General features: G+C 41.2%; 1 protein-coding gene across 1 annotated transcript in view; it reads right to left on the bottom strand.

Moving 5' to 3' along the window:
- Positions 1–6,311: 6,311 nt before the first annotated feature.
- VAPB (VAMP associated protein B and C) overlaps positions 6,312–26,126 on the bottom strand; it is a 69,385-nt gene continuing 49,570 nt past the window's right edge. Inside the window, exons 3-6 of the mRNA XM_081949111.1 lie at positions 17,049–17,152; positions 15,182–15,262; positions 11,656–11,832; positions 6,312–8,726 (exon numbers count right to left, since the gene is read on the bottom strand). Coding sequence (XP_081805237.1) covers positions 8,568–8,726; positions 11,656–11,832; positions 15,182–15,262; positions 17,049–17,152 — 521 coding nt within the window. The 3' untranslated portion in view covers positions 6,312–8,567. The remainder of the gene's footprint in view (positions 8,727–11,655; positions 11,833–15,181; positions 15,263–17,048; positions 17,153–26,126) is intronic.

Below are 26,126 nucleotides of genomic sequence, written 5' to 3'. Positions count from 1 at the left end.
AGCCTCCTGTAGACCTTTCCGGCCCCTTTTGCAAGCCACGTGGCTGCTGGCAGCGCCACGTGGCACACCACGCGGTCCACGCTGTCCCATGCCACTCCGGGTGTCGATATGGGCCCGCAGGGCCTTGCCGCCGCTGCAGAAGGGGTGGCCACCCCAGGAAGGCAGGGATGAAATGAGGCTCCATAGTAGCCTCTGCCCCAGCCCATGCAGCCCGCAGGAAATTGAGGCCCCAAAATGGCCGCTGTAATGGCGTCCTGCCTCTATAGCCCCAAGAAGCAACTTTTAAAGCCCTTACTGGCGGCCGGGAGCGAGCCACACCAAGGGGAAGCTTCCAGGAATCAGATGGAGGCAAGGGGAAGAAGGCAGGGAGGAGGAAATTGCAGGATGGCACTGGATTGTTTTTGGAAGAATCAGGAACCAAAAGCAACTCGTCTTTCTTCGGCCAGACAGAATTGAAACTGGGAACCAGAAGCAAGGAGCACAGAGGCGTGGCTTCAATTTTAACTCTGTCTCGAGGCCATTTTTTGCTCATTTTGGGGGGACCCCACCCCCAGGAACACTCTACAAGCCTCCTAAAGGGTATTCATGCCCTCCTTTTTGAAAAAAAATCCTGACCCATTTTTGTGAAAAACAGGCCGTTTTGGGGAGGTCTGCAGAGTGCAAAACTTTTTTTTTTATTTGCCTCTTCAAAATCTTGGTGCGTCTTATACTCCAAAAAATATGGAAGATAATTCAAAAACCACAATCCAGTGGTATGTTGGTACTCAACATTAATTGGTTCCAGGAGGTGCAATAAAAAAAACCATGAGCACCAAACAAATTATTTCCATAAGGAATAATGTAGGTCTCGACTTACAACAGTTTGTTTAGTGACTGTTCCACATTACAATGGTACTACAAAATATGATTTATGACCATTTTTCACAGTTACGACCTTTGCAGCATCTCCATGATCATGTGGCCAAAATTCAAATCCTTGGCAACTGGTTCATATTTATGACCATTGATGGGTCCCAAGGTCATGTGATCACCTTTTGGGAAGCCAGGTTCACTTAACAACCGGGTATTAACTTATCTATTGTACTTAACAACTGTGGCAACAAAAGGAGTAAAATAGAGCAAAACTCACTTAACAGCAGACATTTTGGGTTCAATTGTGGTCATAAGGACTACCTGTAATGATTCACAAGACAGCCGATACCAACAAGTTCTAGCTTGTGTGTTGAGTACCAAACAAACAATTACTGAGACAAAACTTTTGTCAAAATGCGTTAAGTGCCAAATTCGATTAGTTTAAAAGTATCTCTGTACTCGATTGTGCTAAGCCAAGATACAGTGTTTAAGGCTAGGTGTGTATGTACAGCCAGCTCTACCTGACCTAAGCAAGGGAACCTTGTCTAACTTTCCACTATATACACTGGGCCCTCCACTTATTATTTCTACAGCCACCACTTGGTGAACAGGGATAACAGAATAACAATAAGAGAGATGGAAGGGACCTTATAGGTCTTCTAGTCTAACCCCTGCTCAGACAGGAAACCCTATACCCGTGATGGCGAACCTATCGCACGGGTGCCCAAGGTGGCACGTGGAGCCTGGCATGCGCATCGCCCATTCCTCTTCCGGGTTTCTGGTGCGCATGCGCACTTGATTATCAGCTGGCCTTTGTGCGTGTGGCAGTGCCGAAAACTGGAAATGCTGGTGTTCCATTTTCCGGCGTAAGCATGTGCTCCAGCCAGCTGTTTGGTCCATGCGGAAGACTTGCTAGCCAGCACACATGCACGCGCTGAAAACTGAAAGTTCATTTTCTGGTGTGCGCATGCCCCCCGGGGAGCTCCACTTCCGGGTCACGTCCCAGACAAGTGCACACACGAAGTGCTCCTTTTCAGCACTTGGTGTCGCACCCGCATGTGTGCTCCCTTTTCGACACTCAGTGCCATCACTGCCCTGTACCATTTCAGAATGCCTGGCTTAAAGCCACCCAAGCCTTTCAGATCAAGTACTGAAGCAGTTAATCCTTAGGATTAGAGGTGAATTCAGAAATTTTGTAATTATGCACCTCAAAGGAAGGAGGAAGCACAAGGTTAGAACAAGTTTTACTGGTAAATTCTGCACAAGTTATCAATAGCAAGAATACCCCAGCCCTTCCCCCTACCTGGCTAACTTTAGTTACTCCATACTGAAAACATACGTTCTCTTCCTTAAATTCCTTCCACATAATTCTAGTTGTAAGAATGTGAGTGTCCACTGAAAAAAGTCAACAGGCCTTTACTCTGCCCTACCCACCACAAGTTGCTTTTTAACTTTGCAAGTGGGAGTGTGCAATGTGCAAATGATTCTCCAAGTTTTGCAGTCCCTCGGAAACATCACGATCAAGTTCTGACAGTAAACAAAGTAGGAGAGTGAAAAGTGGTTGTAACAACATACCAAAATAACTTAAGCAAATGTCCTGATTACACATTCCTCTTTTAAATGAATTCAGTGGTGGGATTTTGGTATTAATCTGCCTACTCAAGTTGCTCAAAGATGTGAATGCTTAAACAAGTGAGTATTTGCAACAACACAACCAGTTGCGATGGAAATATGAAGGACATTCATCTACCTTGCCACCAGGGGTGAAATGCTCTGAAGTCTACTACTGGTTCGCTTTGCGCACGCAGGAGCACCACAGGCGCCAAGAAGCCCTTTCTGAGTCTGCAAAGGTAAGTAGAATAGCGAGGGGGGAGGAAAACAGCTGTGCCGTGTGATTTCGATTCGCTAGAAAGAAGGATTTCCTGCTTTCTAGCGAATATAAATCGCGCGGCACAGCTGATCGATGGAACTTATTTTATTTTATTTTTCAAAGCATTTTTTCACTACTGTTTCACCCGAACCGGTAGTAAAAACCAATTTCGTTGTATTCAAGTACAATGAAAATAAAGATTATACTTATAAAAAAAATGCTTTAAAAAGTTTTTTAAAAGTTCTGATGATCAGCTGTGCGACAATTGGCTGTGCTGGGTAATTTCTATGAATATAAATCGTGCGGCACAGCTGATTGTCAGAGCTACCGGTTTGTCTGAACCGGTAGCATTTTTTAACTACCAGTTCAGGAAATCGGTAGCATTTTTTACTATCGGTTCAGGTGAACCAGCCCGAACCGGTAGCATTTCACCCCTGTTTGCCACGTAACTCACAAATGAAGCCTTTCTTATGTAAGATTTGCATGGCCTTGTTTTGTCACAAACATGATATAAATAGAAAAGAGTGTCATCTGATAAATTGGTGATTGGAAAAAAATAATGAGGCATTAAGATTGTGGATACAAAACTCTTGTCTGGGCTGGGACAAAGTATGTAGTCTGTTTGGAGACAAGTATGAGTGTGGCTTCCCTTTCTCAAGATATTTATACACCACAGCCTGTTTGTTGTGAGAGTTCAGATGGTTGCCTGTCAACATTAGCCATAAACAGAGCATGAGTCATGAGTAGCACTATTTAGAACCATGATTGCATACACCTTGTCTGTAACCTTGCCCAAGATCTCAACATCATGAATGATTTGCTGCCTGAATCACTAGTTTGTAAAGTTGAGAACATTATACTCATATGTCTTTGTTCCATCCAAAACCATAAATTACATGAATGCATAGTACTTAGTGCTGGTTAAATTCTTGCATAATTTATTGTGGGGTCCATGCTCATGCAATTCTGAAAACCACATTCACTAATTATAAATCTACACAGGCCTTCTGCATTCGGGCAGGATGGGACTGGATTGTTTTTATTTTAAACTAGCCGATAACCCGGCGTCGCCCAGATATTTATTTATAGGGGGAAAATGTCTGGACCATAAGGAATTTCTAATGTTGGATTTTCCCTGTTACCAGAGGGAGCACCTCTGTGGAGTACTGTGAAGCCATTACCATGGCAACTCCACTGCGCTGCACAGTATAAACCATTTTACGGCAGTACAGTAGAAGCCATTTTAAGGCACAACAGTCTATATCTTAACAGAACACCTTCCCCCCCAATGGTTTTAGGGGTGTCTTACCCCCACAATATTTTTCTCCAGAGGGTAAGTCATCTGTGTACCAAGTTTGGTTCAAATTATTCTAGGCGTTCCAAAGTTATGCTGGAACATGCACACACACATTTTTATATTTGAAATAAGTATGTTAAAATTCAAGTCCAAAACAAGTCCAAAATCCTTTAAAATGGTCATAAAACAAATATGCCAGCCATTTCTACTTCATATTAAAGCCCACTACACCTGTTGCTACATTGATCACAAAAAGACTACCTCTATTTACATGGTTTTTCCTTTAAAGCAGATCTCCTCCTTAACCTTCCCTAATCTGGTGATATGGGCTTCAACTCTCAAATTTCCCACATGGGGTAAGCTGTTGCTGAGAATCATGGGGGTGAAATCCAGATCTTTGAACGTGTTCAGTATTTATTTATTTTTCTTGTTGGTTTGTTGCATGACCTCATTACTAATGTGATGGGATAAAGCCATAGCTTTCTTAAGCAAGAACATGTGGGGTTTGGCTTAGTGTGTTGTGTTAAGCCAGTCAATTATAGGTTTCTTCAGGGAAGTATGATTACGACACATGGTTTAGCTATGAATCTTATTGCCTTTCCATGTCATAATGGCTGCAAATATAGACAAAAAGGAGAATAGGTACATTTTGAGAAGAATATATGTCATGGAATCAATTCCCCTGAATCTTTCCAGAATTTGTTTGGTGTAGTGGTTAAGGCAGAACCTGGGAGATCATAGGTTCTAGACCTGCTTTAAGAGGCAATGGAAAATCTTGTGAAGAAAACTTTAAGGAATTATCCATCCAATCACCAGGTGTCAAAACTGACTCAAAGGCAAACCACCTCCCAAATCACAAATGGCCTGATTTAAGTACGAGTTGCTGGGGAGCAATAATGAAAGGTGACTCTATCACGCTCTAAGTTTTGCTTGTGAATTTACTAAAGACACCAGGTTGGACATTCTACAAACACAAAGCAGGATCTTCTTAAACCATTCATGATTTAATATAATGTGTGAGAAGGGCTTCCCACTGTGCATCTGCAATTTTTAAGTCATACATTGAGCAGCTCACATGCTAAATTCCCAGGAGATGAAGATCCAAGACTGCAGATTTCAAACATCAACCTTGTAATAAAAAAGTTCCAAACGTCCCTGTGAACAAATCAATGGCTAAGGGAATGTTCTTTGAGACCTTTAGCCATTACCATATTTTTCAGCGTATAAGACGCACCCTTTCCCCCTCAAAAACAGAGAGTGAAAATCTAGGTACGTCTTATACACTGAATACAGCATTTTTGGCCTCCCAAACCCCCGCCCCCTTTGCAGAAATGGTCATGCATAGCCTTTAGGAGGCTTCCAGAATGTTCCTGGGGCTGAGAAAGGCAGAAATGAGCAAAAAACCCGGGCCGTTTGTGCTCATTTTTGCCCCCCTAGCCCCCAGGAGCACTCCATAAGCCTCCTAAAGGCTATGCATGCCCTTTTTATGACAAAAAATGGGCCGTTTTTTGGGAGGTCTGCAGAGTGCAAAAACTTTTTTAAATTTAAATTTAAATAATGTTTAAGTACAACTGACCTTTTAAGTTGTAACTACCTCAACAGAATATTATTTTTCATATTTACCGGAAACTACCAACTTCATTATGTTGGAAATTAAAAAAGGGTGAAAGACATTTATATAATTTGGCTTAATAACTGTACATTTACAGTTCAATATAGGCATCAATATATTTTCAAGGTACGTAAATATTTTTGGATTATATATCAAATATTTGGAATTAACAAATAGCTGTTTTATTTGTTTATGGATTAAATTGCTATGTGATAGGCTGATCAATATTAGTCTATGTGGTTAAGATTTAATGGTGTGTTTAAAAATAAGCTAAATGATTTCTTATGTGACTTCCTTTTTCTCCTTTGTCTTTAGGCTTTTTCTTTTCTCCTCTGCCCTTTAAAAAAATAATTAAAGAAATAAAAAAGCTGACTAAAAGACTTCTTTGATCCTGCAGCAGAAGTATTTTAACAATTTAGTGGCAGAATTCCAATTCAGAAATTGAATGCTATTCAGTGAGTTTGCCAAGTAGCCTCTTGTATTGTCTGGGAGAATTCCAGAAAGCTCCCTGAATTTCATATTCCTCCATTAAAATACATCTCAAACTGTTTCATGATAAATATTAGACAACAAAAGAAAACTAAGGAAATTGGAATCAAAACCAGATCGTTAATTACAGCCTCTTTTTTTTTTTTTTTACAAATTACAAACTGGAAGTAATCAGACAGGACCAAAATGTATTAATTTGGGGTAGATTTATTTGATTTTTTAAAGATACTACATAGTCAAACAGGATTGGTCTTTTTTTTTAACAGCATAGAACTAATTCCTACTAATTTTTTCCCCTACATAGACTTATTTTATATACAAAAACAGTTTTTTGACCGCTGTCTTCCCCAATGTTTACATGATCAGAACTGAGAATTATGTGGTGCCCTAAGTGTTGGGAGGCAGAAGAATTCTTCACCACTACAGCAATAAAAAGGAAAAAATTAGTCCCATTCATCAACTCTGAACAGGTGCCTTTTTCTTTCTTTCTTTTTGTAACCATTTATAGCAGTAGTCAAATTTCCATGACAATGAAGAAAAACATGAGATGAAATACATTAAATAAGTTAAATATGCATACACATCTGGATATAATAATTTTTTACCTGGCAGTATGAACCAACAGCAATGGTAGCTTGGTCCCCTTTTAGAAGAACAAGGAATTGTTCCTTATTCTGTATAATCTGATACGCAGTCAACTGCCCAGCATTTCCAACCTCGCAGTGGTGGGATTGCATCTGCTTCTTCTAAGCCTTCCACATTTCTTCAATATCTTGGTAAATTCACCCAAACAAGACTTACCAATGCTGTGTGTCCAATCATGTCTTTCTACAGACAGGACATGAGGAATCAGGAAGTCTACTGATTAAGATTCCCCCAGGCGGTTGACTCCAGATCCTTGGCTATTTCAGCACCGTTGCACCACTGGCTCCCTAGATGCCACATTCATAAAAATTCAGCTACTGAATCAGCTGACAGGCACAAAAAGGATGCGTTATGGTTTCACTTTCTATCTGGGCTGTTGAGAAGAAAGCAGCAGAAGCTAAGTTTATGTTAGTGAAGGGTTACGCATTAAAACAAGCCTTGTGATCTCCAGAGGACCATCCCATTGTTTTTGGGTTCAGGATGGAGACTTGATTTGAAACAGCTTCAAAACTAGGGATCCATGAAAACAAAATGGCAAATTACACGAAGGGATGGAAGGCTTTGAGCACACTTAATGTTGTGTATGGTTAAGGCCCATGAAAATTTGCTGTGGCTGCAAAACACTGAAGAGGCAAGGATCTCTGGAGAATGGAACAAACAGTATGCAAAAAAAAAGGGGGGGGGGAGGGATTAGAAGGCAGAAGTATATGGTCCCCATTAACACTCACACCTGGATCAGAAAACAGATGGTCAAAAGGAATTTATCTGATCAGATTAACTGCAAGAAAGGAAGGGAGGGGTTCTAACTGCAATAGCCCCATATAATGCTCCCTCTTACTGCAAAGCCAGTCTGGATAAGTGCCACTTGGAGCAATTCAGCTTGGAGCACTTTAGTGCAACATATTGTCTGAAGACCACCAGGTATTGGGCACCCTACATTTTCAAACCCACAGTAAGCCATTTTATTTCCTTCACTACACCACCAAAAGAACTGTTAAGTGTGCAACTGCGCCTCTCTATTTCCATTTCTCCCGATTCCCACTCCTAGACAAAGTTAAAACATTCCAATGCCCAAACCATACACAGACTGGCAGGGACCAAGTGCAACAGGGTTGTCAATTCAGAAGTCCTGATTCCCTTCCTGGCCCGTGAATCTGTCCTGAGTCCTCCTCTCTTCCTTTTCTTTGTTCTGTTCCTCCACAACTGCACAGGATGACATGGGAGCTGGAGAATGACGGCCATGCTTATATAGTTCATAATGGAATCAACACCTGGTTAATGAGATACACTGCTGTGATTTGGAGACCAGACACACCCCAATGGGCAGAACCGTTAGGTTTATGGAGGAGGCAGGGTGGGTTAGGTATATTTTACAGAAAACCATCCTCCTTGGCAACTTAAGCCAACTTCTATTAAGAACAAAACAGATCAGCTCCTCCAAAGGACGGACGTTTTATTTCTCCAAAGGGGAGAACTCTAGGAATAGATTTCAAGGTCCAAGAAATGCTTAAGGTACTTTTTTTTTTAAACAATGCACTTTCATAGTGTTAAATACATGATTCCTTCCTCTCTTCTCACAATCAAGATAATTCCTTCTCTCTTCTGCTTACTCTGTATACAGTTTAAACGTTCTAGTAGATTATGTTATGCTAATGTTATATTTGTGCAGGGGTAAAAATTTTAAAAGGCAAGACCTGTGAGATGTCATACACTTTTTTTTTTAAAACATTTGTTACGAATAAATTTAATCCAATGATATGGCAAATCCATCAATTTGATTTACAATTCTCTGCATGCTGCCTCTACAAGGCGATTTTCCCTATAATTACGCCAACAATAAAGAACAAAACCACCAGCGCGAGTAATCTTGTGCTGAGGCCCTCCTCCTTCACAGTGGTGGCGGAAGCATAGCTTGGATGGTTTGACTGGGGAGCCTTCCTCATCCTCAGTCCGTCTTCTTCCTGTTGCAAAGTTAATTTGAAAGTTTTTTTTTAAAAAAATGCTTTGAATTCTAATTTAGGTTAAGATACCAATCAATGCCTGCCCCACATCCTGAACAGCCTTCCCATCATCTTTTGTGCTTTAGTCTTTTAACACATTTTTAAAAAAACTTTACAAGAAGAGTTAAGAAAGCAACTTGCAGTTTGGGGTGTCTGAAATGTGGCCTCAACTCACCTGAAAGATTGGCAAAAATGTTTAAAGACAAATCAACTAAATGTTGGAAATGCCACCAAACGCAGGGGTACTATTACCATATGTGGTGTACATGTGTAGAAGCAAAAAAAAAAAAAACCCTGAGCAAAAATTCAAATGTGGTTGGAGAAGATGACACAGCAACATATTGATTTAAACACCGAATTGTTTTTGTTGGGTACCTTACCAGGGAAAAATAGTAAAGAAAATGTCTATTTGATTGTTCATGTAATAACCGTAGCTAGAATTGTATTTGCACCAAATTGGAAAGCTGAAGAAATCTCTACAGATGAAAACGTGATTAAGAAAATATTAGCATGTGCAGAAATGAGGAGATTAACACTATCAATTAAAGGAAAGGAAGAATCTGATTATTGTAATATATGGGGGGTTATTTTATCATTGGTTAGAAAATGAATATAGATAACAAGTATAAAATTAAATAAATTAGGAAGAGAAATGTTATAACAGGAGATATGTTAAGTTGCAATGTTAAAATAAGAATAAATGTATATAAATAATTTGGTGGTAAACTATAACTATTATGACACAAAAAAATTATACTCAGACAACACACTGATTAATGAATGATTAAATGTTTGTACTAAAGGAAAAAAATATAAAACTTTTACAAAGAAAAATGAAAGGTGGCCTCACTCATTTTGGTCACCTGATCTGTCCAATGAAGCATTTCCCACCCACTCATGGCTGTCCAACTGCCTCACTCACCCTAAAGGAGACTAAATCCTGATGCCCTGAAATATGTGCAAACCAGGCTGAGAACAAGTTTTTCTTTTCTAAACCGAAACCCCCCCCCCCAAAAACCACGGGTGACCTATTTGGAAAAACAACAAGGAAATCCCATGACTGGAATCATTAGGAAAGGAACTGAAACTGTCAATGTAACAACCGTATGCAGATATATGGCTCTAGTATTAATTGGGAGTGCTGTGTACGGTTCCAGTTGCTTCGTTGTGAGAATAATATTACACAAGTGGAAAAGATGCACAAAAGGGCTAGCCAAATGATCCAAGGGCTACAGTTGCATTCACGCGAAGGTAACACTTTAGTTTTCAACATGGGCAGTTAAGGGGAGACCCACAAGCAGCATATGCAACCATGCAGCGAAGAGAAAATGCAGAGAAGGCAAGGGATCTCTTCTCCCTTTCTCGCCGAACTTGAAACTAAACTCAAGAAAGATTAAGACCAGTGGATGGAAAGGACAGAAAGAGTGGAAACTGCTACCAGCAGTCCTAAGAATGCCATCCAATATGAATAATTTTAAAAGAAGACTGGACTAGTTGTTAATACCTATTCAATGTGATGGCAGTTTCCTGCCATCACATTATTATTGAATTATTGGCAGCAAACCATCAGTACTGGCTGCTAGGAAATTCCATTGGGAAGGAGCTCTTGCTCTATTGGCCTAGGTTTGTTTTCCCAATCATCTTGTTGGCCACTGGGTGATACAGAAGGATAGGCTATTTGGGCTCAGGGCTCAACCTCATCAGGACTGTTTTATATGCATAACATTGGGTGGTCCTCAGGGATTTAATAGGTATAGATTCTGGGCTTATACAGAACTTTATTCAGTACGTTGTAGAGTGCAACCATTTTGTATGGATGGAGCCCTAAGCTCCCCTGGGCAGTGTCTGTTCCTTCATGTGGCTTCATATGAAGCCTTTATTAACAGCAAACTCTTGAATTAGGAGATGACCTGCATGAATTTATAAATGGTTGGTCCATCAAGTTTCTTGTTTTCCAAGCAAAACCTCAACCACACCAGATATAACCAAAGTTGCTAAATCTGCAACAGAATTTTAATAGTTTAATCCCTAACTTTTTAAAACATAGTCACAAATTTTTAAACTAAAAAAAAAATGTTGGTTTTATCTGCATAGCCAGTAGAGGGGATACAATTCAAGTATCATTGGTTTTATTTACTCAATTTTTCTTCTCTCAAGCAGAACTGTTGTTAGATCAACTCAAAATCCTACTCCTTTGGTTGGCTTGGCACCTATCCTTAATTAACTCAAGAAAGACAATAGATCATTTTCACACAGCATGCTGAACCATAGGCTACCCATGTGGAGTGGTTCATTAATTCATTCACCAAAAAGATGGATGGTGTGGCTCAGCATCATGTGAACAAAACCAGCGCAGCTTCCTAATTTCTGAATTAATATGAAGGTGATTTATAGGCTCAAGGTTGACTCATCCTTTCATCCTTCTGAGGTTGGTAAAATGAAGACCCAGATTGTTGGGAGCAATATGCTGACTCTGTAAACCACTTAGAACAGGGGTGTCCAAACTTGAGAACTTTAAGACTTGTGGACTTCAACTCCCAGAATTCCCCAGCCAGCATGGCTGGCTGGGGAATTCTGGGAGTTGAAGTCCACAAGTCTTAAAGTTCCCAAGTTTGGACACCCCTGACTTAGAAGAATTGAAAGCACTGTGAAGCGGTATATAAGTCTAAGTGTTATTGCTTATATTAAAAAAGGGGTTGTTTTGGAGTTCTGTTCAAATTAGGTCACTATGGATTTTTCTACACTGTGATTAAAACAGTGAATTAATTGTGAAGAATCAATAATGCCATGTATAGTCCAACTGTGATTACATTATGATTTGAAAAAAATCCCTCACATCAGGCTGTTCCTAAATCTTTTGACTACGTAGGCAACAGACAAATAAGTTTACCTTAAATTGTTTATTCTCCTCTCGTAACCTCTGAACTTCTAACTGCAGTCTCTTACATTCTTCCATTACTTTCTTCAATTCACTGTCATCTGAAGAAGAACTTAATGATTTTGACATTATAGAAGATTCTGTCTTTGATGCAATTGGGGATATAATTTTATTTATTTCTATATCATGCTGTTGAGAGAATGGGAAAGAAGAGTAGGAAGAGTTATTTAATGGCAATTAATAATTATTCTATCTGTTGTAATTTTAGCATGTAGAGGGTGCCCACAACAAAATAATTAAACAACAGGCTGTACAAAATTAATGCTAAATAACAACATTTATTATTACCATTAAAAGTTCTAAAAAGCAAAGCCCAAGATAGAAAGCAAGAAAGGTGAATGGACCTCTTGAAACAGCCAATACCACAATTTTGGCATGCCTAATTAGAAAGCTGTTCTTTGCATCCTGGAAACTCATCTAAATGCCAATGGTCTGGTGTGAAGTTCCCCCCAATAAATACATACACCAAAGTTCCGCAAGAATAGATGTTTTCTTATGTGCCTTTGGCCTAGCTGGCCCATCTAGGATTCTGCCTTATTATTCGGAAAAAGGATGATACCAGAAGTCAATGAAGCTATAAATTATGTGTCCTGGTAGGGATGTTGGGAGTTATAGTTAAACACCACCAGAAAAGACTCAAAAGTCTTCCCAACCAGTGTGGATGAAAATCGATGATTTATAAAAATAATAACCAGATGTTTAAAATTTAAATTGGATTTTTTTTTTACTTTTATCAAATTTATTTTAATAAAATGCTTTTGGAGTAAAAATCTATCTAAAGATAGTTTTCTATTTAAGATACATTAATAATTTAGTTTATTCAGCATGAAATGGAGCTTAGTTATGTAGCATGAGGCTGTATATTCTGCAATATTGTGACTGTCGGTGAGTCAACAGCGGGTCAGAGGAGGAGCTGCTACAGGACAGAGATGACAGTTGCTCTTTAAAAATTATGATTTAAATCAAGTTGATTTAAATCAAGCCTTTTTACTAGTGATTTAAACCATGATTTAAACCGACTTGACTTAAATCAAGTCCACTCTGTTCCCAACCATACTTAGAAGTTACTATGAATTTTAAGAATCAGATTTTGAAAACAGTGAATGAATATAAATGTAGTTTCAACTGTGGCTATGGATAACTAAGGACCCCTTGATCATTGAATGCATTTGTTCAGACCTAGACATCCATTAAAAGAATTGCACATGCTTTGGTTGAATACAAAAATAAAACAAAAATAATTTGCACATGCTTTAGTGGTGGTGTTAATCGCAAAGTCGTGTACGACCCCATGGACAACATTTGTCCAGGCCTTCCTGTCCTCTAGTATTCTCCGGAGTCAATTTAACGGCACACCAACTGCTTCAGTGACTCCATCCAGCCACCTCATTCTTTGCCGTCCCCTTCTTCTTTTGCCCTCAATCTTTCCCAGCATTGGGCTCTTCTCCAGTGAGTCCTTCCTTCTCATTAGGTACCCAAAGTATTTGAGTTTCATCTTCAGGATCTGGCCTTCTTAAGAGCAGTCAGGATTGATCTCCTCTAGGACTGACCAGTTTGATCGCCTTGCAGTCCAAGGGACTCGCAGGAGTCTTCTCCAGCACCATAGTTCAAAGGCCTCCATTCTTTGGCGCTCAGCCTTTCTTATGGTCCAACTTTCACAGCCATACATTGCAACTGGGAAAACTAGTATCTTGACTATACACATTTTTGTTGGCAGGGTATGGTAGCATCATCCAAACTAAATACTGGGATTATAATCCTTATCCTAGGAACAGTAGACCAAAATTCTAGAGTACCATTGTCTAGCAATGTTTTAAAAGACTGGCAGTCCTTTAAAACATTTGCCTTAAAATGTTTGGTAAATTAAAATACTTTTTGCCATTTTTCATTGCTGCCTCAAACTCATGGTTGGGCTTAAGTTATTAGCCTGTAAAAACAAGTCATTCCTTTCATCTTAGAGCTATGGGAAGTTGTTTTTGAATGGGCCGTCCACTCACAACGTGCTGGGGACCACTACTCTCTAGAAGCGCTGTCTTTTAGAATAGCACTAGCATTAGCACCTAGACTTATATACCACTTCATAGTGCTTTACAATCCAGAGTCAGCCTATTCCCCCTAACAAACTTTTATTGACCTCGGAAGGATGGAAGGCAGTCAACTTTGAGTCGATGAGACTCGAACTGCTGAACTGCTGGCAGCTAGCAGTCAGCAGAAGTAGACTGCAGTACTAACCACTGCGCCACCAAATTCTAATGTTGACAGAAGCCAATATAAATCACTGCTCTGGTGTTTCCCAAGGGCAAGATAAGCACCAATGGAAGGCCCACACTTCAGACCAATTCAAACAGCTGAGCTGAGGTTCTTTAGCCACCCATTCACTCCTCCATAAAATCTCTAGTGTGACCTACACTACTATTTCTCCTCACTGAAACTAAGTTACATTTTGACATACTGAAACCGATGATAGAAAATAAAACGAAGCTGTTACTTGCTGTGAGCCATTAAGCTTATAAAAGTTTAAATTTATGCAACTCATTGTTTTGTCGTTCAATGTTTGGAGAGATCAGAAAAAAGAAAGTAATCAATGTTTCTCTCTTTTTTCCTATGTCAGCCTTCCCAACTGTCATCCTTCAAAGGTGCTGGAATTGTAGTTCCGAGCCTTTTGAGCCATCTTGGGAAATTTCAGGCCTGCTGGCTAGGAGTTTCTGGAGATGCATTCCTAAATACAATTAGGAAAAGGCTACACAGGTATCATAGCTTCCATTTCTGCAGGATTTTGTACTTTTATATTCGGGATAAAGGAAGCTTGAACATTAATTCAACATGGTTTCCCAATATATGCACTATTCTAAAAGTACAAGGCAGAGATTGCAATATATACATCCCTAGTTTTGAAATCTGTGTCTGCATATATGCTACGATTCCATTTAAATGGAGAGATTAGAATGCGATACTGGGAGAACATCAACCTTTAAAAAAGTAATGCTGAAAATGAAGGATCTGTTCCCAATATGTATATAAAAATAGTTTCCACATTCCCCTGTAATCCAAAAGCATTTAAAAACAGCAGAATAAAGGGATGTGGTCTTTTTAAATGTGATCTTCTCCAACCTTCTATATTTCGCTTGCAGGTCTAATTCCCAGTTAGTCTGCCCAAAGATAGTTATACTCCAACGTATCTGAAGGGTTCCAGGCTGAATTTCTTAAAGTCAAACTACTGAAACTGTCTTTTGAAAAGATGCCTTGCTTCTTTTTAGTCTTACTACTAGAAAACTCTTTATTGCCACTAGAATTAATCCTGTATATTTTAGGAATAAAAATCCAATGAAGGAAAACAAATAAATTGTAACTGTTTTGTTTTTCACTGTTGAACAACTATGAACATCGAGACCTTGAAAATTGCAAATCCTAAATCAAGAGCTTACCATCTCTTTCTCGTCTTTTTTTTTTTAATCACATAAAAATTAAAGGGACTCACGGGTTTATCGTTTTCTGCTGGCAGTTCAAACACACATTTAAGTTTAGAATCCATGAGTTCTTCTGGTTTTGCTTCTTTCCACTACAGCACAAATAGAAGTAACAAAGTTATTAAATAAAACAATGTTTGGATTTATATTAAACTACCATGTTTCCCGAAAATAAGACAGGGTCTTATTTTCTTTTGAGGCCCGAAATAAACCTGGCCTTATTTTCGAGGTGGTCTTATTGTATTTGAGGTGCAGGAGGCGGCAAGCTTGGTCATCTCATGGCTGCTGCTGTGTTGCAATATTTTTGGGGAGGGCTTATTTTTGGGGGATATGTATGTATGTAGGTATATATGTATGTATGCACGCACACACACGTAAAATGGCTTCTACTGTACAGTACAGTGGAGTTGCCACGGTAATTGCTTTACAGTACTCCACAAGGGGGCTCCCTTTGGTAAGGGGGGAAATCCAACATTAGAAATTACGTTTTGTCCGGACATTTCTCCCCTATAAATAAATACCTGGCCAACGCCGGGCAATCGGCTAGTATTGGAATAAATAGGCATAAAGTCAGGTAGCCTCTGAGAATGTATAATGAGGTCAGCCAACAAACATTCTGTCTGGGGCAGCAGATAGAAAACCATTCTGGCTCCCAACTTTATAGTCTATATATATGCTGTATAGATGGGAAGGGAGCATGTAAGCAATATCAGGGATATCCAACCATTTCATCAGCATTCAATTTGGAACTGAAGTTTGTTTGGCAGCTGAATGGCTAATGGAATTTGGCTGTGTGATTCCACTGGATCATTTGCCTGCCTGTAAACATGGGAAGCACATGTTGCTTAACTCTTTCTTTGAGCAGTGGTAGCTATCTATGCAGGCTTCCATGCAAGCCCTTGCTGTAGCTTGAAGGCACTGAAGAAGCAGAGGGAAGTTTTTTTTTTCTGAAAAAGAAATGCAAGTATAAATAATAGCAATGGGCTACTGAGCTCATCAAAATTTGCAGATCTCTGAATCAAAATGGGAAGAGTCAAACAAGGGTATTCTAGAATGTTAATGCAGGGGAGTCAGTCCTATCACCAGATGGATAAAAGCAAATTACAACTACCAGTTCTCTTTAATACTGCTTTATTCCCTATCTGGTGAAGCATGTTTAAAGAGCAGAAATGCAGTAGAACGGTGATTAACAACTTGTTCCACCAATTACACTTTGATGCTTTGATACCATGTTTCCCTGAAAATAAGACAAGGTCTTATTTGCTTTTGACCCCCAAAATAAGCACTTGGCCTTATTTTCAGGGAGGTCTTATTATTTTTGAGGTGCAGGAGGAGGCAAGCGTGGTCACCTCATGGCTGCTGCTGTGTTGCAATATTTTCGGGGAGGGCTTATTTTAGCACATGTGCTCAAAAGCCCGATTGGGCTTATTATCCGTGGAAGTCTTATTTTCGGGGAAACAGGATAGCAATTCAGATAAGTAGAATGGCTGGTTAATTCAGACTTAAATACCACATGTACAGTTAAAACATAGTTCCAATTCCCCACTCTGATCAGCATACTACATTAGTGGAAACCATGCTATGAAATCAGGTGACCTCCTCTCCCATATACTAATGATTTCCAAAGCTATAAAATCTCTTCTGCAGATATTAATTTACATCTAAAAAGTTCATTGAAGAGACACAATCACATCATTCCCATAACAAACTACACAGGTGTTTTAGTGTGGAGGTACCACCATATTATGCAAATATAGCATGAAGCCAAAGTTAGATCTCTATCTAGCTCACTTGCTTAATATGCTTCCGAAAATGACTAATCACAAATCTTTTAAGAGAAAAGATGTTCATGAAGATTGAAAAGCTTCTAATACTCACTACTGCTTCCATGTCTGAAGTATCGGGTGGCGCAAACATTGACTGGACCATGAACTTATGTTTACTTTTCTCGTTAGGGTCATAATCAAAAGGCTGTAGCATCACTGAAAGAGAAATCATTGCTGAGTCAGCACACCTACAAGGCTGTCATATAGTTATGGTTGCCGGCCAGGTCTTTCCTGGAAAGCTGAGAAAAATCCGGCCTTATGTACCAAAGTGATTTTCCCAAATGGATCACTATATCAATGCTCCGTTATTCTCCCAGTTCCTGTTAGCTTTGCTAGCACTGTAAGCCAGCCAGGGAACGATTGCAGTGTAACATGGTATACCTACTACCTGCCCACTAAAATAGGTGATTCAGCAGAGGTTGCACCACTGAGTCATGCAAAGCAATGATGCAGCACAGAACTGGATGTAATGCAATCAGATCTAAGGACACTGCATGCCATACCAAACTCGTAGGCATTTCCAAAAAGTATGCTCAAAAAGCATCTCAAATTGCTATGGACTTGATCTGTTGTCTTATACATGATACAGTGGTAGATTCTTCAACACAAATACATCTAGTAAATGAACATCATGTAACTTCAGAAGATGCTACACTACATATATCTAATAGTCTTCTAATTTAATATTATTTGTTACATTTTGTCAAAGCATTTCAAGATAATCATTTATTTGTCCAATCTTTCTGCAAACCATCCTGTGAGATAGGCTGGGCTGAGAGAAGGAAAAAGAGGCTGGCAAGACAGCCTGAGAGAAGGTAAGTGGCTCAAATTCATCCTATGTGTTTCTATAACTGATGGTGCACATAAGCCTTTGGCTCCCTAGTTTCCTAATCTTAACTAGTTCTAATAGTAAAGAACATGTGTGACTAAGGACTGATCTACTAAGTTGTTGGCGTTCTCTGAACTTGGTTGTTTTTCTCCAGACATTTCATTACCAGGGTAAGTAACATCATCAATGTAATAGTAGTGAAATATCAGCAGGGAAACAACCAAGCTAAGAGAACATCAAGAATTCAATACCCGAATTAGTAATTATTGTTTTAGAGAGCTAATTTAGAGAATTAGTGGATAAACTTTCTTGAAAAATTCTACTCCAAAATATTTCATTCTTACAGATCATATAGAACGAGTTTCAATACAACGTAGACATGAGAAGAACTCCTTAGATAAGGTGCTATATCAGTGATGGTTAACCTTTTCAGCACCAAGTGCTGAAACTGGAGTGAGTGCACTTGCACCGGAACCCGGAAGAGAGTTGCTGGCCAGTGCGCATGCACACGGCGACCAGCTGCTCTTCTGGGTTCCGCCGCATGCATGCATACCGGAACCCGGAAGTGCAGCTGGCGATGGTGGGCATGCCCACAGAGCGGGCTTTGCGTTGCTACCTCTGTCACACATGCCACAGGTTCGCCATCACAGAGCTATATAGCACACATACAGTTTTAGGTTTGCTTGTTCATTTATGCTAATCCAATTGTGCAGTATTTTGAGCAGCCAACATTCTCTAATTCAGTAACATAATTGAAACATAAAATAAAACAATTTATATCACAGCACCTAGAAACAATTTCTAGTAACAAACATACACGGACACATTCCTGAAGCAGGAGAAAATAAACTTGAATCAAAGTTGACCAATACACGAGTGACCATGAAAAAGTTTCCCTCCTGATCAGGAATGGTTGCAACTGTGTAGATATAAATGTGCAAATCCCCCCCCCCCCCCATATCTGCTCTTCCAAGCAGGAGCTATGAGTCCAGAAGGATCTAAAACTATGAACCAGTTCAGCATAGGGGAGTCTGCCACTATGTATGATGCAGTTTGGCTTCTTAACTCACAGCCGCTGTCTTATTGAACTGAAATTGAGTTTGTTCTTCCTACCTTAACAGTATGCACGTAGCAGCATCCAATATTTGGATGAACATAGAAAGCTTTGAAAGAAATCTAAATAGAAGATGCTGGTTATCATCTATAAAGCCCTATGTGACACGGGATCATATTTTCAGGACCACCCTTTCCCATATGACTGGGTCCTAAAAGCTCTAACAGGGTACAGAGACTCTTTCTTGAAGCAATGCATGTCTTTTCTGTTGTGGCGCTTGCACTTAACATGTGACCTCATACTTTAGGCCATTTAGAAAAATATGAAAAAACCTGGTGGGTTTGGGTTTTTTGGGGGGGCTGGGGTATTAGGTCACAGGATGGCTGGAATTCTTATCAGGAAGAGGAAATCCCAATCGTCTACTGTTATTTGCTGTTATTTCATTTCAGTATTAATATGCCTGACAGCTTGCTTTTATTCTTTTTAATATCTAACCTTAAAATATCTAAATAGGATTCCAACTGTCCATAAATTGTTTTTTTTTAAATACCTGCATCTTCTTACTGTAATCTGGGATTCTGAAATAAGTACAACTGAGGAGATCAGGCACTGAATTTGTAAAAGAAAAAAACTTCAGAAGTCTTGAGAATTTATCAACAGAACCAGTTTTTACTAGAAACCTATAATTTTGTTACATCAAAGGAACACGCTGTGATGCTGCTGCTATAAACAGCAAAGAGAAAGTCATCACAAAAGTTGTAAACAGCATCTGCTTGTTCTCCTTATTGCAAGTACAAATACAAATTCTGTTGTCACGAACAACAGACAACTTTCGCACACATGAAAAATCAGCTGATTGTCCAACTATGAGACAGTTAAAAGGTTTAAAAACACAATGTGTCCAATCTTACTTGATTATTAAAATTAAAGTAACTTCTCTCTATTGAGGTTCTGCTAATGGGTTCCATAACTGAGCCCAAAATTTCCATTGCTGAGCAAGACAGTTGTTAAGTGAGTTTTGCCCATTTTATGACCCTTCTTGCCACAGTTGTTAAGTGAAACACTGCAGTTAATACATGGATGCTAAGTGAGTCAGGCTTCCCCACTGACTGCTTGTGAGAAGGTTGAAAAAGGTGATCATAGGACCCTGGGATACTGCAATTGTCATAAATACATACTAGTTATGGGATTATCCAAATTCTGATCATGTGATCACAGGGAAGCTACAACAGTTGTAAGTTGGAAAAACAGTGATAAACTATTTTTATCAGTGCTGTTGTAACTCTGAATAATCACTAAACGAATGGTTGTAAGTCAAGGACTACCTGTAATTTTAAAAAATATTTTTTTAAAAACTGTGTGCGTAGTGAAATGCTAGTAATCAGGGAATGTTTACATACCGTGTTTCCCCGAAAATACACCATGTCCTGAAACTAAACCCTTGCGACATTTTTCGCGTGCGCAAAAATATAAGCCCACCCTCGAAAATAAACCCTCTGGACAATCCCCCCCCCTCCGACCAGGCAGAGCACCGCTCGCCGACCTAGCGGTATCCCGAAGGCACCAAGCCACGGGAATGAGGTGGGGGCAAAGGCGCTTGCATTGCTTGGTGCTTTCGGGGTACCGCTAGGTCAGTCAGCGGCGCTATGCCCAGCTGAAGAAGGAGGGGTTGCTGGGCAGCTGCTCTCTTGCGAGCGGGCTCCCGAAGAGCCGGGCACAGCCTCAGGGTCGAATGGCTGTGTTGCGCTGTCGCAGCAGCAACGCAGCAGCCATGAGGTGACCAAGCTTATGAGCAGCCGCCCGGCAACCCCCCTTTCCAGCCGGGTACAGCGCCGCTGACCGACCTAGCAGTACCCGGAAGGCACCAAGCAACGCGAGCGCCTGTTCGCCGCCCTCCGCGTCCCGTGGCTCGGTGCCTTCGGAATGCCCCTAGGTGAGTGAATGGGGCTCTGCATGGCTGGAGGGGAGTTCGCAGCGGCTTTTCCTCTCCCCGCTCGCGCGAAGGGCATCTGCGCTGCTGGCGCCGTCCGCCGCTTGGTTTTTTTTTTTTTTTTCAAAGCATGGAGGATGGATGCCGCTCTGGAAGTACGCTCTATGGTTGTGGGCTGCAGATTGTACAGCTGGGAAGGTTGCAAATGGTGATCACGTGATTCCGGGATCACATGCCAGCTGCCACATTCCCGGATTTTGAACTTGTGACCACGGGAATGCTGTGATGGTCATAGAGAACTCATTTTACGTTATTTTTTTCAGTACTGTTGGCACTTCAAATGGTCACTAAATGAATGGATGTAGTTGAGGACTACCTGTGGATTGTGTATATGAGCAGTGAACTGTAGTGTCTTATTTTTCTTGAGGGTGGGTCCCGAAAAATAAGACAGGGTCTTATTTTCTTTTGACCCCCGAAATAAGCACTTGGCCTTATTTTTTGGGAGGTCTTATTATTTTTGAGGTGCAGGAGGCGGCGAGTGTGGTCACCTCATGGCTGCTGCTGTATTTTCAGGAAGGGCTTATTTTTTGGGGAGGGCTTATTTTAGCACATGCACTCAAAAGCCCGATTAGGCTTATTATCCTGCGAGGTCTTATTTTCAGGGAAACAGGGTATTTGTATTCATTCGTTATATAATTTCAATTCACCATCAGCACCCCTCAAATGTAACCAGAATTCACACTCTCTCAAAGGTCCTCCAGAAACACCAGGTTTTAATCACTTTTTGGAATATTTGCAAGCATAGGGCTGTTCTAATGTTTAAATTTTAACCTCAGTAGGCAGACTGGACCAGGCAATCAATTCCGCAGGAAGGCTACAACTACTTTTATTGAAATTGGCTATAATAGCAGAATCAATCTGATTGTGTTGCAATAGTAATAGTGGATAAAAATGCCAAATCCAGTCTAAACATCTCTAGTGTCATCCTTGCTGAATGTCTGTGAAAAACTCTTCTTCCTTTTTTTACAATTCACTGAATTTGGGAGGTATCTGTCTGAGCTACTTCCAACTGTTATAAAAAGGAATCCGTTTTGCCTAGATAATGTTTTTTTAAATATTTCTGTAAATATTTAAATTTTACATGGGTTTATGCCTTCCAAAATACAGATAAGGTCATCCTTGATGAGATTCCGTTTTCCCCTCCAATGAGAAAACAGAAAGATAACAGTTTCTGCTCCTACCTTAGACTGCAAAATTAAATTACTGCTAAGAATAAAAAAAAAGATTGCAAAGGCCTGACTGAGTGTGGACAGAAAGGGGGAGAAGGGAAGAGAGAAGAACTAGACAAGCAGTTTGCAGGGCAGTTCTGAAGAGTGAACTCACAGTCAACTTAATTCTATAAACTCACAGTCAACCTAATATGGAATCCAGCTTTTTACCATTACAACCTGAGCCCAGACTTCTATTCTGAATGAACCTGAGACCTACTATCCTCTTTATAGGTTTGTAAAGCACCTAAGTGGTGACTCACATCTTCTGTGATTTCACAGCAATTCCTAGGGACACCGCTGCAAGGCTCATTTACACATACACTCTGGAGGTTGCACTGTGGTAACTTTAGCATTGTTGCAGTCGAACTTCTAGGCCTAGATTGTAGCTTGAAAGCCAAGGCAAGAGGTGGCCTCTGTCATAATGCTTGTGAATACCGAATACTTGACTAAAGTATTCTTGACTTCCTAGCTTAGAGAAAAGGATGAATACTAGTTTAAAGAACAGATTTTGAAAATAATTTTTAAATGTTCCACTAACCCTTAAGTAAAGGTAAACTCAAATTCTGAACAAATCCAAGAGATTAACAATAGAAAGAATAAAACAAGTGAACATTTCAAAGTAAGTAAAATCCATGGCTGCCTCTATTCAATGAAGAATTTTGTTTTCCAGTAGACTCGAGGGAGGGGCCACACGTGGGATATTCCGAAAGCCTGATTGGTCCAAAGACTGAGGGAAATTTATACAATACAATACAATAGTAGAGTTGGAAGGGACCTTGGAGGTCTTCTAGTCCAACCCCCTGCCTAGGCAGGAAACCCTATACCGTTTCAGACAGATGGCTATCCAACATCTTCTTAAAGACTTCCAGTGTAGGGGCATTCACAACTTCTGGAGGCAAGCTGTTCCACTGATTCATTGTTCTAACTGTCAGGAAATTTCTCCTCAGTTCTAAGTTGCTTCTCTCCTTGATTAGTTTCCACCCATTGCTTCTTTCTTCTGGACTCAGGTGCTTTGGAGAATAGTTTGACTCCCTCTTCTTTGTGGCAACCCCTGAGATATTGGAACAATGCTATCATGTCTCCCCTAGTCCTTCTTTCTCTTAAGCTAAACATACCTAGTTCCTGCAACCGTTCTTCATATGTTTTAGTCTCCAGTCCCCTAATCATCTTCGTTGCTCTTCTCTGCACTCTTTCTAGAGTCTCCACATCTTTTTTACATCGTGGCGACCAGAACTGAATGCAGTGTTCCATTTCTTTTAACCTCCTCTTTTCCCCGTTGGCTCCCAGTTCCTCTCAGTGTTTGGTCGAAACAAATGCTTTGGTTCCCAGTATTTCATTGAGAAAATTAGGTAAATTTTATATTTCTACCAATTTGATCCATTGGACATTCTAAATTCCAAAAACAGCTGCTGCCTCGCAGGGACAGGGTCCTCCGTCCCGCAGCGCGTCGAGGGAGACTAATTGGCTTTCCGCTCTCCTCTTGTGGCATTGAGAGCTCCAACCGATTCCCGGAACTACGGGAGTATCGGGCTCCTTATAGCAGCTACGCGGGTGAGGTTCCAAAGTGAGTAGCGCCATTTGAGCTGGCGGCGGTTTCCATTTCCCAGCCGCGCACCCTTCTTCTATCCAAACAAGCCGCGGCAGAGCTCACAGGCTGTTTGAAGTGCGCAGCGAAGCTCCGGTGGCCATTTTGACCACTAATTGAGCCTCATTGCATCGCGGCAGGGTCGGGCCGACATTTGAAGTTTCGGCGCTCCGCTCTTCACCCGCAAGCCCTCTGCACCAGCTGGTGTCTCCAGGCAAACCCACAGAGCTCGGACGTGTGAGTGGCCGGATGTCTGAATCACAGGCCCAGGGGGAAGGCCATATTGAGACCGGATCTGGGGGAATGGAAGGCCCTAAAACTAGGGCGGCAGCAGCCAGACCTTCTGCTGCTCAAAGACCGTCAAGGGCAGCCCAGAGAGACGAATTGAGGCGCCAGCATGCCCTCGAAAAGAGGATTGCCAGGGCAGAACAGTAGGTCCCCGGTAGGTCCCCGGTCCCCATTAAGGCCGGGATCTTATCAATCAGGCTCTCCCCCTAGGGGCTTTAGTCCTTCTTCCCCTTCTGTCTCTCCTAATAGGCCCATCAGACAAACTGGCATGGAGGTCTCTCCTTCTCCTCCCACATCTACCCAAGGCGTCCGGGAGGATGCTGAGGATCCATTGGAAGGTTCCTCCAGGCGGTTTCTTCCTCATCAGATCCTAGCTTCCCTGGAGCCACTGGCAGATCAATATGAGGATGAATTTGAGAATTTAGAATTATTGCCCGAGAGCATTAAGAAGCTGATCTCCTCCGCTATATCAAAAGGGGTTATTTCAGCCCTCAACCAAAGGGAATTCCCCCCTCTGAGGGATAGGGCAACCCATTCCCTTCAGCAACCAAAGGATCCTTCCTCTGCTCAGAGGCAGGTGCCTGCTAGGCCTCCTTCTCCCTCAGTGGTTAGTGAGGGATCAGTGTTAGGTGAAGAACCTCGTCAAGACATGGGGTTTTCAGAGGACGAAGAGTCTGTTCTTCCTGACCCCCCTGCATTCCCTAATCTATTTGCTCCTCCTATGTCTAAAACTCTGCTTCACAAGGCCAGAAAGATCACTAAGGTGGGGACTGGGGATCCGGCTGTCCCTCAACCCAGGGATCCTAACCTAGTCATGTTTTCCAATACCACCACCAATAAGGAGGAGGTCCCTGCTCCTCCTCTGTTTCTGGAGGTGGTAAAGGATCAGTGGGCCCCTCCCCTCTACCTTTCCCAATCCTGGGAGCAACGACCGCCGCTACTACAATATCTGTCAGGCGGCCATTTGGGCCTCCCCATCCTCCTTCATCCGTTACTATCAGTTGGATGTCTTTGCATCTGCTGAGGCGTCCTTTGGACGCAGGGTCCTACAGCAGGTGGTGACCGCCCCTTCCCCTGAGTCATAGGTTCCCTCCCTGGGACCGAGCTTGGGTACATCCCACGTGTGGCCCCTCCCTCGAGTCTACTGGAAAAAGAACGTTGGTCCTTACCTAAATGTTTCTTTTCAGTAGAGAGGGAGGGGCCACTTCCCACCCCAGTTATGTTAGTTGATAGTTAGTGGGGTGCGGGGCGGTCGGGTGGTTTGTTTTCCTTCTGTTTGTGTCTGTTCCTATACAGTTACTTTTGGACATTCGCCTTCGAGGAACTGGGAGCCAACAGGGAAAAGAGGAGATTAAAAGAAATGTCCCTGAGTCTTTCGACCAATCAGGCTGTCAGAATATCCCACGTGTGGCCCCTCCCTCTCATCTACTGAAAAAAAAACATTCAGGTAAGGACCAATGTTCTTTCTCTGCCAAAGCACAAAACATTTTTTCTTATGTTCAGTCATGCTTGATTCTCAGAGACTGACTGGATAAATCCTTGCAATTTTCTTAGCAAGGTTGTTTTAGAAGTGGTTTGCCATTGCTTCCTTCCTCGGGCTGACACAGAGTAACTATCTCAAGGTCATCCATCTAACGCAACACTATTGAATGGACACTGAAAGTTGAACAAGAATCAACGTCTACTCTCTAAGTGAATCTGGCTGGTTGACACCGTGAACAGAACTCTTCCAAACAGTACCGTGTTTCCCCAAAAAGAAGACAGGGTCTTAATTTTCTTTTGACCCCCGAAATAAGCACTTGGCCTTATTTTCAGGGAGATCTTATTATTTTTGAGGTGCAGGAGGCGGCAAGCGTGGTCACCTCATGACTGCTGCTGCGTTGCAATATTTTCAGGGAGGGCTTATATTCGGGGGAGGGTTTATTTTAGCGCATGAGCTCAAAAGCCCCACTGGTCTTAATTTCTGGGGAGGTTTTATTTTCAGGGAAACAGGGTAACATTTTCTTACATGTATCAGGAGTGCACCCCAAACTTCTGATCAAATCCTTTTTTTCAAGTATTTGCAAATTGATCACACACTTCCTCTCAGGCCTGACCTTCCCTTCCGTTAACCTCTCTTCCTGTGATGGAAATCCTATTAAATCCATTATAGCTCAAGCCGAACTGATTTTCC

Source organism: Natrix helvetica, assembly GCF_964273705.1.
Source record: "Natrix helvetica genome assembly, chromosome: 3".
NCBI lineage: Eukaryota > Metazoa > Chordata > Lepidosauria > Squamata > Natricidae > Natrix > Natrix helvetica.
The sequence above is the reverse complement of the archived record's forward strand: the minus strand, read 5'-3'. Positions and strand labels throughout refer to the sequence as shown.